Source organism: Hyperolius riggenbachi, chromosome 6 (genome assembly GCF_040937935.1).
Source record: "Hyperolius riggenbachi isolate aHypRig1 chromosome 6, aHypRig1.pri, whole genome shotgun sequence".
NCBI lineage: Eukaryota > Metazoa > Chordata > Amphibia > Anura > Hyperoliidae > Hyperolius > Hyperolius riggenbachi.
The window spans coordinates 284,374,439-284,389,036 of record NC_090651.1 but is presented as its reverse complement, the minus strand read 5'-3'; the positions used below and the strand labels follow the sequence as shown (position 1 = coordinate 284,389,036).

The 14,598-nt window shown below is 49.5% G+C and overlaps 1 protein-coding gene across 1 annotated transcript in view; it reads left to right on the top strand.

Annotated features, from left to right (window-relative positions):
- Positions 1 to 12,905: 12,905 nt before the first annotated feature.
- The window catches only part of LOC137521559 (carotenoid-cleaving dioxygenase, mitochondrial-like), a 47,944-nt gene continuing 46,251 nt past the window's right edge, over positions 12,906 to 14,598 (top strand). The window contains exon 1 of the mRNA XM_068240956.1: positions 12,906 to 13,018. Within this exon, the coding sequence (XP_068097057.1) occupies positions 12,979 to 13,018 (40 nt within the window). The 5' untranslated portion in view covers positions 12,906 to 12,978. The remainder of the gene's footprint in view (positions 13,019 to 14,598) is intronic.

Below are 14,598 nucleotides of genomic sequence, written 5' to 3'. Positions count from 1 at the left end.
CCAGGTCGTACTGAAAAATGAAATCTTCATCTCCATAAAGCTTTTCAGCAGATAGAAGCATGAAGTGCTCCAAAATCTCCTGATAGCTAGCTGCATTGACCCTGCCCTTGATAAAACACAGTGGACCAACACACCAGCAGCTGACATGGCACTCCAGACCATCACTGACTGTAGGTACTTGACACTGGACTTCAGGCATTTTGGCATTTCCCTCTCCCCAGTCTTCCTCCAGACTGTCACATTGATTTCCGAATGACATGCAAAAGTTGCTTTCATCCCAAAAAAGTACTTTGGACCATTGAGCAACAGTCCAGTGCTGCTTCTCTGTAGCCCAGGTCAGGCGCTTCTGCCGCGGTTTCTGGTTCAAAAGTGGCTTGACCTGGGGAATGCGGCACCTGTAGCCCATTTCCTGCACACGCCTGTACACGGTGGCTCTGGATGTTTCTACTCCAGACTCAGTCCACTGCTTCCGCAGGTCCCCCAAGGTCTGGAATCTGTCCTTCTCCACAATCTTCTCGTTGTGCAGCGTTTTCTGCCACACTTTTTCCTTCCCACAGACTTCCCACTGAGGTGCCTTGATACAGCAAATTTCTTTCTGTGTCTTACCTTCTTGCTTAAGGATGTCAATGATGGCCTTCTGGACAGCAGTCAGGTCCGCAGTCTTACCCATGATTGCGGTTTTGAGTAATGAACCAGGCTGGGAGTTTTTAAAAGCCTTAGGAATCTTTTGCAGGTGTTTAGAGTTAATTAGTTGATTCCAGTGGCGTAGCTACAAACCTCAGGGCCCCGATGCGGAATTTGGACCTGTTCCCCCCCTACATTAAATAGCCAGGTGCAGGTACCTAGGGTATAGGTAGCCAGGTATAGGTGTTCCAGTATAGGTAACCCAGGAATAGGTTCTCCCAGTATAGGTAGCCAGGTAGGGATTAGCTTGTGAGCTCCTCTGAGGGACAGTTAGTGACAAGACAATATACTCTGTACAGTGCTGAGGAAGATGTTGGCGTTATATAAATACTAAATAATAATAATAGGTGCTCCCAGTACAGATAGCCAGGAATAGGTGCCCCAGTATAGGTAGTCAGGAATAGGTGCCTTAGTATAGGTAGCCAAGAGTAGGTGCCGCAGTATAGATAGCCAGGGAGAGAGACAGGGACACAGAGAGAGACAGGGACACAGGAGAGACAGAGGGAAAGAGACAGGGACACAGGGAGAGATACGAGGGCAAGGAGAGACAGGGACAGAGGGAGAGAGACAGTCATAGGGAGAGACAGGGACACAGGGAGAGAGACAGGGACACAGGGAGAGAGACAGGGACACAGGGAGAGGGACAGGGACACAGGGAGAGGGACAGGGACACAGGGAGAGAGAAAGGGACTCAGGAGGGGGGTGGGGAGACAGCCATAGGGAGAGATAGGGACACAGGGACGGGAAGACAGCCATAGGGAGAGACAGGGACACATGGGGGGAAGACAGCCATAGGGAGAGACAGGGACACGGGGGGGGGGGGGACAGCCACAGGGAGAGACAGGGACACGGGGGGGGAGACAGCCACAGGGGGAGACAGGGACAAAGGGGGGGGGGGGACAGTCACAGGGGAAAACAGGGACACGGGGTGGTGACAGCCATGGGGAGACACAGGGACACAGGGGGGGGGGGGGGGAGACAGCCACAGGGAGAGACAGGGACACGGGGAGAGAAAGCCATAGGGAGAGACAGGGGCACCGGGGGGGAGACAGCCGTAGGGAGAGAGACAGGGACACAGGGGGGGTGACAGTCATAGGGAGAGGCAGGGACACAGGGGAGAGAAAGCCATATGGAGAGATAGGGACACAGGGGGGGTGAGACAGCCATAGGGAGAGAGATAGCCATAAGGAGAGAAACAGGGACACCGGGGGGGAGACAGCCGTAGGGAGAGGCAGCCATAGAGAGAGACAGGGACACAGGGGGGGGAGACAGCCATAGGGAGAGACAGGCAGCCTAGCAGAGCCTCCTCCAGCCCCGGATCCGCCAGCAGCAGCGAGACGTAACGAAGAGAGCTGCTAGGATAGGAAGAGGCGACATGCCCAGGAGGAAGCAGCAGGCACCAAAACGGGCAGCAGCTGATTTTATGGGAATAAATGAAGACTTGTGACAAATTGAGGCTGTGGTATTGACTGGCAGTGGGCCAAAAGTGAATTTTCCACCTGCAATCTGAGGTGGGCTACATCTGGTGAGCGTTTTGGCATACATCAGTTGGGGATTATCACGGAATGAGCACGGAATGAGAGCACTGAACACGGATGTGATTTGTCACCTGGTGGAGCTTGCATGCGAATTATAGAGACTTGTTTAATGTTACAGAACGGTATCACCCTATGTGAAGCTTTCATTGCAGGTCAAGGAAAGGTCACTATATTCTTTTGTTGAAGGCACAGATCTGAGGAGCGCAGCAGTGATTATACATTTGAAGCATAGGGAGAGACAGGGACACTGGGGGGGGGGGGGGGGGGGGGGGGGAGAGACAGCCATAGGGAGAAAGACAGGGACACAGGGGGGGGGGGGGTGACAGCCATAGGGAGAGACAGGGACATGGGGGGAGACAGCCATATGGAGAGAAAGGGACACAGAGGGGAGACAGCCATAGGGAGAGACAGGGACAGGGGGCGGAGGGAGACAGCCATAGGGAGAGACAGGGACACGGGGGGGGGGGGGGGGGGGAGACAACCATAGGAACTAGGGAGAGTGATAGGGACACAGTAGGAGAGGCAACGCAGCCTGGACTTACAAAGCTCTAGACTCCTCGACCTCCCCACTGACTGGCAGCAGTTCAGCAGAATTGCAGGTGACAAACACGACTTTCCCACACTGACTGCAGCTCACTCGAGGAATATGGGAGGAGCCAGGCCAGCCAGAGATCAGTGAAGGGCCAACTGGAGCGTGGAGGGGGCGGTCCGGAAGGTCAGGATGGAGTGAGTGACAGCAGCTGCAGAGAGGAGATGACGAGTAATCCTCCCCAGCTCCAGGCCTCCTCCTGCATGACCGTGAGGTGAAGTTCCTGCTGTATGCAGATGACCTTGTGCTGCTCTCCCCAACAGAGAAAGGGCTACAGGATAGCCTGGCAGTATTGGAGAGTTTCTGTACCACATGGGCACTGCCCATCAACCCAAAGAAGACAAAAGTGATGGTGTTCCAGAGGAAGAATGGAAATAAAACCCTCGCCTCCTCATTTATATTAAATGGCTCCCCACTGGTGTCCACTAACAGCTACACCTACCTGGGGCTGGAGATCAACCAATCAGGAACCTTTAAACCAGCAGTACAGGCCCTGAAAGAAAAAGCCTGCAGGACATTCTATGCCATCAGAAGACAGCTTTACCACCTAAAACCACCAGTGAGAGTGTGGGTAAAGATATTCGACAGCATCATCACCCCAATCCTGCTCTATAGCAGTGAGATATGGGGCCCAGTCACCTACCCAGACCAATCAAAATGGGACTCCAGACCAACAGAAATCTTCCATCTAGAGTTCTGCAAGTATCTCCTCCAAGTCCATCAAAGCACTTCAAACTCAGCTTGCCGGGCAGAGCTAGGCAGGTTCACCACTATGGCTTACTATCCAGCAGAGGGCACTCTCATACTGGGCGCATATACAGAGCAGCAGCCCCAGCACTTACCACCATAAATAAATATCAAAATAAATGGTTAATGATTCTGTGAATTTGATTTAGATTGCAATCTGGTAAGGGCATGTCTCTCTCTCTCTCTTTGTGTCTTGTGAAATGCTGTTTGTTTTGTTAGTCCCTATACAATTATGGTATGCACACACAATTCACAATGTAAATCATCAATAATAATGAAAAGTAAAGTAAATATAAATGTATGTAGACAGTTGGCCTTAAAGCACACCTGACCCGTGGCACAGCTACCTAAGGCCCCGTTTACACAATTAGTTGCTCTCAGTTATGACTGAAAGAAAACTGATTTTCAAAGTAATGCCCATGTGTTCCTATGGCACCTTTCATACTTAATGCGTTTTAACTGAAATCTTTCAGTTAATTCACAATGCACTGCTATGGAAAAACGCGTACTAACGCACACCAATGATTGTGCAAATGGGTCCTAAGGTAAACACTGAGGTATGTTCTTGCTGGATATAACTCTGTACGCTTTCCATTCCTCTACTCATCCCCCAGGAGAGGAACAGATGACACATAGTAGTATGTGGATCCAGGATGAACATACCTCTGTGCTTACCTTAGGTTGCTTTGCCTTGGGTTAGGTATCCTTTAACCACCTCGCATCCAGACCTTGTTTTCCTCTTATTGACCAGAGCAGTTTTGACGTTCTAGCTATGTCCCTATTCAATCAGCAATAACTTTATCCCTACTCACAACACCTAAATGATCTAGATATCGTTTTTTTTCAGTATAAACTAGACTTTCATTGGGGGATATTTTGTCCCGAGAATTTTTTTTAGCGGGAAAAAAGGAGGAAAAACTGTTAAAATTGCATTATTTCTCAGGGTTTCTTCAATTCAAGTAAAAAATAAAAAGTGCTACAGTAGGTAAAAGACATGCCATCAGTATTAAGTCCCCCAAAGATAGATAGCCAGATGTGTGCCCCAGTATCAGACCCCCCCCCCAAGTATAGCCAGATGTGCCCCCCAATATCGGCCTCCATTATAGCCAGCTATGTCCCCGCATTTGCTACCCCCCACATATATATATATATATATACACAGCTGCGTACCCCAATAAAGCACCCCTCATTATAGCCAGATGTGTCCCCAGGATCAGTGTCCCCCATTATAGCCAGATGTGCCCCCAGGATTAGCACCCCCGCCCCATTATTGCCATATGTGCCCCCAGCATTCAGTTATGTCCCTCAGGACCATCAGATGTGCCCCCCGTTATGAAATCCCCCACCCCGTTACCCTGATGGGCCTCAATAATGATTTCAAACCCCCCTTTCAGATTTAGAACCCCCACCCTCTGTTATGGGCAGCCAGATGTGCCCCCCCCCCCGTAGCCAGATCGTTAAAAAAATGCCCCTGCAAGATGAATATCTCACCTTACCTGGTTCCTGCGATCATCCTGCAGCTCCAGCCTTCATTCACAGCGGTGCACTCAGCCCTGTGATGCCGAACATCCGGGTCCTGGCTTGATGACTAGGGCCGAGCTCTCGGATTCCAATTTTCGAGTTTGCCATCGGAATTTGGCAGTTCCGAGTAAACACTCGAAACTCGAAAATTCGGCAATTCCGAGTACCGAATTCGCATTTACATTGAAGTCAATAGTGCTAAATTCCGTGGTTAATTGTAAAGCCCCCTTACATGCTATCATCACCAAATTTGGCTTGTATGTTAACCTTCCTGGCGGTAACCTCGAACGTAGGCCGCGCAGGAGCATTTCTCAGGCCCCGCTGGGCCGATTTGCACAATTTTTTCTTTGCTGCTGCGTGAGCACACCGATCACCGGCGCTCCGCACCGAATCGGCGCTATCCGCCGCGCCGCCCCCCCGAGACACCGTGCGCTGCCTGGCCAATCAGTGCCAGGCAGCGCTGAGGGGTGGATCGTTACTCCCAATGACGTCACGACGTCGATGACAAGGAGTTAAGGAGGCTTGGGAGGGGGGGACCCCAGGCTGTCTGTTTTCATGAAATGTATACAATATGTATACAGAACTCGGAATGCAGTAACCTGTACTGCAGCACTGTCATTTTACACAGTTTAAAAAACATTTTTCATATGAAACTTTGAAATCGATTTGCTCAAAAACTATAAGGTCTTTTCACCAAACATTTTTTTACCATGTTCCTACTCATCTGCTTAACCATTTCAGCCTGTGGGGATTTTTCACCTTATGCATTGGAGCAATTTGCACCTCCCATTCATTCGCTAATAACTTTATCACTACTTATCACAATTTATTGATCTATATCTTGTTTTTTCCGCCACTAATTGGGCTTTCTCTGGGTGGTACATTTTGCTAAGAGCCACTTTACTGTAAATGCATTTTAACAGCATTAATAAGAAAAAAATGGAAAAAAATTCATTATTTCTCAGTTTTCGGCCATTATAGCTTTAAAATAATCCATGTTACCATAATTAAAACCTATGTATTTTATTTGCCCGTATGTCTCGGTTATTATACCATTTAAATTTTGTCCCTATCACAATGTATAGCGCCAATATTTTATTTGGAAATAAAAGGTGCATTGTTTCCGTTTTGCACCCATCACGATTTACAAGCTTATAATTTAAAAAATGTTTGTAGTATACCCCCTTCAAATGCATATTTAAAAAGCTCAGACCCTTAGGTAACTATTTACGTCTTTTTTTTTCAATTGTAATTTTTTTTTTCTATTAAAAATTTTATTTGGGAAATATTTTGTTGTGGGACATAAACAGTGATTTTTTAATGTTGCCATGTGTGTAAATTGCAATGTAAAAAATGTGTTGATGTAGTTTTACTATTTGGCCACAAGATGGCCACCTTCATTTTTGGTTTCCCTCCTTGTACTTCTTGCTATGCGGAAGTACAAGGGGGATGCGGAGATTTTGCCGAGCAGAAGAGCCGAAGCCTCACGAGTGAGCGCTTTGGTTTTTCTGCGGGGGACCGGGATCGGTGATCGGGAACCATGTTCCCTTTCACTGAGCCCAGGGCTACCAGGGAACACCACGGGGGTGCGATCGCGCGCGGGAGAGCGCAGCTGAGCAGCCGCCCGGATGTGAGCTCCACGTCTGGGCGGCTGAAATGGTTAATATACATGCCAAATTTGGTGATGATAGCATGTACGGGGGCTTTACAATTAACCGCAGAAGTTGGCACTATTTAATTCAATAGAAATGCACTCGGAACACGACAATTCGGAACACGAAATTTGGTTTTCGCGTGCGGTACACGGAATTTCGACGAAATCGGAATTCAGCTGTTCCAATCAGCCCTATTGATGACGTCATCAAGCTAGGACCCAGATATTTAGCGTCACGGGGCTAAGTGAAGAGCGGTGAATGGAGGCTGGAGCTGCAGGATGATCGCAGGAACCAGGTAAGGTGAGATATTCATCTTGCAGGGGCATTTTTTTTTACGATCCGACCACGGAGGGGGAGAAATGAATGATCATGCTGTTTGCTACAGCGATGATCGTTCACCCGCGGAGGGGTCATTAATTGGCTACAAGGGAACATGTTCCCTTTTGCCAATTAGTAAGGCAGCTGACAGTGCCGGGGGGTGCGCTCTGAAGCGCACCTGTTCCTGCACAACAATATGTGTCAAACTCAAATACAAAGTGGGCTGAAATTGAACACTAGGACCAAGTTGGTGTCCAACCTCAATGTCTAGTGGCCTTCTCCCTGCCTTATAAAGTTCCTCGGTGTCTAATGCCTCCTACCTCCCCTATACAGTTCCCTGGTGTCTAGTGGTCCTCTCTCACCTGTACAGTACCCTGGTATTTAGCAGTTCTCTCTTCCTCCCCTTTAAAGTTCCTAGTGTTTAGTAGCGTGCCCTCCCCTATACAGTTCTCTGGTGTCAAATGGCCCCTTCTCCCTCCCCTATACAGTTCCCTAGTGTCTAGTGGCCACCTCCCTCCCCTATACAGTTTGTTGATGTCTACTGATTCCCCCCTCACATCCCTAAACAATTCCATGGTGTCTAGTGGCCCCTTCTCTCAGCTACGCACAATACAGTATAATAATATGGTAGGACATCATGCTGGGTACACATAATGCAATTTCCCTTCTGACTGACAGGATCTGACAATTATTTCCTAAATGTCCGATCTGCTCCCGATCGATGGCGGGATCGATCAGGAGCCGTTTGGATACAGATAATAATGAGGACAGCCGAGATTGCTAATGAAGGGAAAAGTGAAGCATTCACACAGCAGGGCAAAGGGCTGTGCTCATACCTGACTCTGTTAAGTTCCCCAGCTGCTCCATGTTCTGTACACACGCTGCTGCTCCATGTTCTGTGCACACGCTGCTGCTCCATGTTCTGTGCACACGCTGCTGCTCCATGTTCTGTGCACACGCTGCTGCTCCATGTTCTGTGCACACGCTGCTGCTCCAAGTTCTGTGCACACGCTGCTGCTCCATGTTCTGTGCACACGCTGCTGCTCCATGTTCTGTGCACACGCTGCTGCTCCATGTTCTGTGCACACGCTGCTGCTCCATGTTCTGTGCACACGCTGCTGCTCCATGTTCTGTGCACACGCTGCTGCTCCATGCTCTGTGCACACGCTGCTGCTCCATGTTCTGTGCACACGCTGCTCCTCCATGTTCTGTGCACACGCTGCTGCTCCATGCTCTGTGCACACGCTGCTGCTCCATGCTCTGTGCACACGCTGCTGCTCCATGCTCTGTGCACACGCTGCTGCTCCATGCTCTGTGCACACGCTGCTGCTCCATGCTCTGTGCACACGCTGCTGCTCCATGCTCTGTGCACACGCTGCTGCTCCATGCTCTGTGCACACGCTGCTGCTCCATGCTCTGTGCACACGCTGCTGCTCCATGCTCTGTGCACACGCTGCTGCTCCATGCTCTGTGCACACGCTGCTGCTCCATGCTCTGTACACACGCTGCTGCTCCATGTTCTGTGCACACGCTGCTGCTCCATATTCTGTGCACACGCTGCTGCTCCATGCTCTGTGCACACGCTGCTGCGCCATGCTCTGTGCACACGCTGCTGCGCCATGCTCTGTGCACACGCTGCTGCGCCATGCTCTGTGCACACGCTGCTGCGCCATGCTCTGTGCACACGCTGCTGCTCCATGCTCTGTGCACACGCTGCTGCTCCATGCTCTGTGCACACGCTGCTGCTCCATCCTCTGTGCACACGCTGCTGCTCCATGCTCTGTACACACGCTGCTGCTCCATGCTCTGTACACACGCTGCTGCTCCATTCTCTGTACACACGCTACTGCTCCATTCTCTGTACACACGCTGCTGCTCCATGCTCTGTACCAGGCACTAACAAAAGCCAAGCCAAAGCAGGAGAGATGCAGACAGGTGGTGACTTCACTGCTTGTCAGCTGCCCACAGACTGTTGATAGGCAGTGAAATGCCTTGCAAATAGGGGTGTTCGGATACCCCTTTTCAAAATCCGAATTGATCCGGATACCCAGATATCCTGATCCGATATCCGAACTTTCAGATGTCCGCGTTCATGCGGATATCCGAACGCATTATCCGGGCTATCCAGGTGGATTCGGATATCCAGATAGAAAAAACAGAAGTGCCCTTTAAATTGCTTTAAAATGTTTTTTTAGGGTAAATGAGGCATGTAGCATCATTATTTTTTTTAACAGGGAACACTAATTGATAATGTAGGGACTTAAAATCCCCCCCTCCCCCCAAAAAAATGGCTGTTAATTAACATTAGGCCTAGGTTCCAGACAGCGGTTGTGCAGCCCACAGTGGGCTCGATTCACAAAGCGGTGCTAACCTAGTTAGCACACCTAAAGGCTTTGGGCGTGCTAACTAGGGTGCTAAGTAGTTAGCACGCACAAAGCTTTAAGAAATCGCGTGCAAAGTTATGCGCGCAAAACTTTACGCGTGTAAACCTTTATGCGCGCATAAAGGTTTACTGTGCGCATAAAAGTTTACGCGCATAAAGTTTTGTGCGCATAACTTTGCGCGCGATGCAGTTCTTGCGGAAATTAGCTCTTTTAGGTGTGCTAAGGGGCCTTTCACAGGCGTGCTAACAGTTAGCACCGCTTTGTGAATCAAGCCCATTGTGTCCAAAGTCCAACCGCACAACTGGGACATGGCAGTTTTCGGCCAAGACACCTCCAAAAAATTATGCAGCAATTGTGTTTTGGGTTAAATATAGGTGGTATCAGTGGCCTGTGGCACCCTAGCCTGGCGGTGGGAGCTGCACAGGCAGCAGGAGCAGGGAAATAAAGCAGCAGCAGGTGTAACGTATGCTGGACATGGCATGTAGCAATTGGCATGTGTCACTGGGCACGTCACGTGCCATGTGTCACTTGCCTAGTATCACTTGCCAAGTGTCACGTGTCATTTGCCACGTCTTACGTGGCACTTGCCACGTGACATGTGGCAAGTCACACGCGCCAAGTGACACAAGCCAAGTGCCACACTCTGACTGTTATACAATATACAATCAAGCTAATTAACTGTTATACAATATACAATCAAGCTAATTAACTATTTAACAATAGTGTACTGATAGCAGTGAAGGGGTTAATCACTGAACAGTTTATCACTGTGTACAGCCCTTGCTAGGCCCAGCAGCATTGGAGCACACAATGACTGTCACACTATGACATCAATCAAGCTAATTAACGATTTAACAATAGTGTAGTGATAGTGAAGGGGTTAATCACTGAACAGCTTTTGGTTTATAACTGTGTACGCCCTTGCTAGGCCACCAGCACTGGAGCATGTCTCTCAGACAGCATCAGCAAGCTAAGACGATATGTCTCATTATGGCAGCCCTCCTTAATATACAGGGGGGGGGGGCTGGCCAGTGTTCCTTTCTGTGATTGGGTGCCAGGGTTTAGGCTGGGAGCCCTCTGATTGGCTCAGTGAGGTCAGGTGGGGCTGGCCAGGGTTCCCCTCTGTGATTGGTTGCTAGGGCTTCTGCTGGGAGCCCTCTGATTGGCTCCAGTACGTTATCTCCTTAGTTACAGTATTTTGGATCCGGATATCCGCAATAATCATGGATATCCGCGTTATGCGGCCAAATTTAGATTTTTTAAAAAAATCCGGAATCTGATAGTGGAAAAAAGTTTGGATATCCGGAATTCAGATGAGCAGCCCTGCTCGCAAATTCTCACAGCTGCTCATTGCTGCCTAGTAACTGCTCATTGCAGCCTGGCAACTGCTTGCTGAGCACATAGTTCAGCTGTGTGCTCAGTAAGCAGTTACCAGGCAGCAGTGAGCAGTTGTGAAAGTTTGAGAGGCATTTCACTGCCTATTAACAGTCCGTGGAAATGAGGCCTTACTGACTCCAAACTGTATTCCCATCAATTAAATTGATCTATTTCAAATGTTAAAATGAAGAAAAACTACAGACCGATTTCCACAGGTGGCTGAACTGCGCACCCAGTGAGCAGTTACCAAGCAGCAGTGAGCAGTTGCCAGGCAGCAGCAAGCAGTTGTGAGAGTTTGACAGTCTTTTCACTGCCTATCAACTGCTCGTGTGATGAGGCCTTAAAGGGATACTGTAGGGGGGTCGGGGGAAAATGAGTTGAACACACCCGGGGCTTCTAATGGTCCCCCACAGACATCCTGTGCCCACGCAGCCACTCACCGATGCTCCGGCCCCGCCTCCGGTTCACTTCTGGAATTTCCGACTTTAAAGTCAGAAAACCCCTACGCCTGCGTTGCCGTGTCCTCGCTCCCACTGATGTCACCAGGAGTGTATAGCACAAGCCCAGTATGGTCTGTGCCTGCGCAGTACACTCCTGGTGACATCAGGGGAAGAGAGGACACGGCAACGCAGGCGTAGGGGTTTTCTGACTTTAAAGTCTGAAATTCCAGAAGTGAACTGGAGGTGGGGCCGGAGCATCGGTGAGCGGCTGCGCGGGCACAGGATGTCTGTGGGGGACCATTAGAAGCCCCGGGTAAGTTCAACTCATTTTCCCCCGACCCCCCTACAGTATCCCTTTAATGATGATAGAAAGGACCCGTCTGGTTTGAATGATAAAACTACATATTTTGATTCTGAATGCTTTGTGATATGCATGGCAAGGTGTATGGTGGGGCGTGATTAGAGATGGGGCAGGATAAAAAGGATAAGAGTGAGGCCTTTTTTTCCATGGGCATTTGATAGGCAGTGAAATGCCTATCAAACTCTCACAACTGCTTGCTGCTGCCTAGTAACTGCTCACTGCTGCCTGGTAACTGCTTGCTGATGCTGAGCAACTGCTTGTGGAAAAGAGGCCTGAAAGGATATCAAAGCTGAAGGAGTCTGGTGAAATGGGCATATGTTGTGTGTGGGGTGTTATTAGTAGTTACTTACCGAGCCTTCCTTTCCCCTCTGCCACTTGCCATTCTCCTGTAGCAAGCCCTGTGGCTGACCCGGTTAACCTATGACCTGGACATACTGCACCATGCATGTGCAGTATGTCCGTTCAGCATCCTTGTGGCCGAACTCAATGCCATCAACGCACAGACGCCCGCTCGCTCCCCCCGCTCCTGTGTACCAGCATGCACGTTCAATGCCATCACTATACAGGCACCAGCGCGTCTCCACAGGCGGTAACCTATAAAATAGCCGCGGCAGATTTTATTGGGGAAAGCCGATAAATTGTGGTAAAGTCCCGTGGGCATTCATTACTATTCCCCCTCCAGGCCGCCATGGATAATGGGGGGGGAAGAGGTAGTTCAGTTTCCAGGTATTGCTGGCGGCAGAATTAGTGTTTTTGCAGTGATTTGTGCTCCGTCTTCTGATGGCGCCCAAATTACTCACTGAGCACTGCTTTAGCCATAATTCCTATTACCATCCATGGTGGCGCCCAAATCTCCTCCGCTGCTTTTACTGCACTTGTCCACAGTACGGACTGCTGATTACACTGATGTGCGCATGCCTGGATACCGGAGTGGGTGGAGAGAGCAAACGCGTGCCTGTGTGCTGACAGCCCACAAGAGTGCTGAATTGGCCAATTAAAATTGCACGTGTGTATGCATCCTAATGTCCCTCTTTTCTGACTGCAAAAGTTGAGAGGGGTGCAATCCCATCAGGCAACAATCATTGTGGCTGTGTGAGAGTATTTCATTGTGTGTACGAAGTTTAAAATGATTGCATCTGCTAAAATAAATGCCTAAAGGCAATGCAGCTGTCACAGTATAGGAAGGCAACTGTATAGAACTGTCTGCCGCTGCGCCTAAAGACTATAGAATTTCGTTGCATAACATTAACGAGGGGCCGATTCCGGAGTAAAGTTCAGTGGCTGAGCGACGTGTGCAGCAGCCATTGCCTGCAGGCAGCGAGTGAGTGCAGCGCAGCGTTCAGTATTGGGGTGACGGCAGGAATATGAGGCTCCTCAGCATGAGCGGGGCGCTGCGGGCGGCAGGTATGTAGACTAGTGCTAATTAAGCTAATATTAGGGAAGCAACTCTGCCCCTTGTCCGTTTCTATCGGCTCTGCGCGAGTGTCAGAAGGACACCGGAAGCCCGGAAGACGTTGGTTTGGGAGGGTGCTACTTCTAAACCTGTGCAAGTTTGGCTTCTGCTGATAATAATTAACAAGGAGACTTTAGAAGATGAAGCAAAGCAGGTTGTAAGATTGCTCTGGCCTCTGGAGTCCTCGAATCTGTTTTTTTTTTTAAGTTTTGTAACCAGAATAACATTTCAATTCAATGTTACAGATTACCCAACAAGCTCATGGTGAACCATATAATCAATAAGCCCTCTTACTATAATGTTAAGCCGAAAAAAGTTTGCTTATTTTGCCTGTTTACCTGGCAAACTTTGTTTTGTATTCCAGTGGTCCAGCGCTTGAGAAATGGCGTGGAATAAGGGGTATCTTTGACCACATCATGCAATTTCCCATCAGATCGACAGGTCGAAATGATAATTTCCGACAGGTCTGATCAAGTTCCTGATCAATTTTCCAATCGATTTTGTGCACAAGTGATTGGAAATTTGTTTGAAAACCTGATCGAACTTGTCGGAAATAATCAATTTGATCTGACGAGAAATTGCATGCTGTGTACCAGACATAAATTGCTGCAATAGGTCTTCATTGGTGTGATAGTGATAATTATCTTTCTTGAATGTACTTTGAACAGTGGTAATCCTGAAGCACACCTGAACCAGTTTAACCACTTGCTGACCGCACCATGCCAAAGTGCGGCGGCAAAGTGGCATGCCCAGGACCACGTTGGGTCCTGGGTCTCCAGCTGGCCGGGGATCCCGCGCTGTGATGCGCGAGCATCCGCCCGGCAATAGACTCCGCCCACCCATGACGTCGAAAGCGCCGGCGGGTTGTTAACTCCTGGATCGCCGCAATACAAGCATATAATACGCTTTGTAATGTATACAAAGCGTATTCTACAGGCTGCCTCCTGCCCTGGTGGTCCCAGTGATCGAGGGAACACCAGGGCAGGCTGCAGCCCTCCCTGTCTGCACACAAGCACACTGATCTGCCCCCTGATCGCCCACAGCACCCCTCAGACCCCCCCCCCCCTGCCCAGACCCCTGTTTGCACCCAATCACCCATCTGTCACTATATGTCAACGCTATTTTTTAGATTAGATCCTAAACTGCCCCCTGGGGGCTCCTGATCACCCCCTCAGATCCTCTGCAGACCCCCCCCCGTGTACTGTATACATCTATTCTCCCCTGTAATCACAAATCAATCACCCCCTGTCACTGCCACCCATCAGCTCAGACCCTAACCTGCCCCTTGTGGGCACCTGATTTTTTGGGTCTTCTCCTTAACATGAGTCTAGTCAAAAAGAATGTATTGCGGTCTTATTGGTCTACGCACCCAATACATCAGATGCCCATGTTCTCTGCTGCCATGTCCAGGTCACGATTTGAGAACATCCTGCGCTTCCTGCACTTCAGTGCCAATACAACCTGTCATCTAAGAGGCCACCTTGCTTTATGACTGGTTCCACAAAATTCGGCCCCTCATAGACCACCTGTC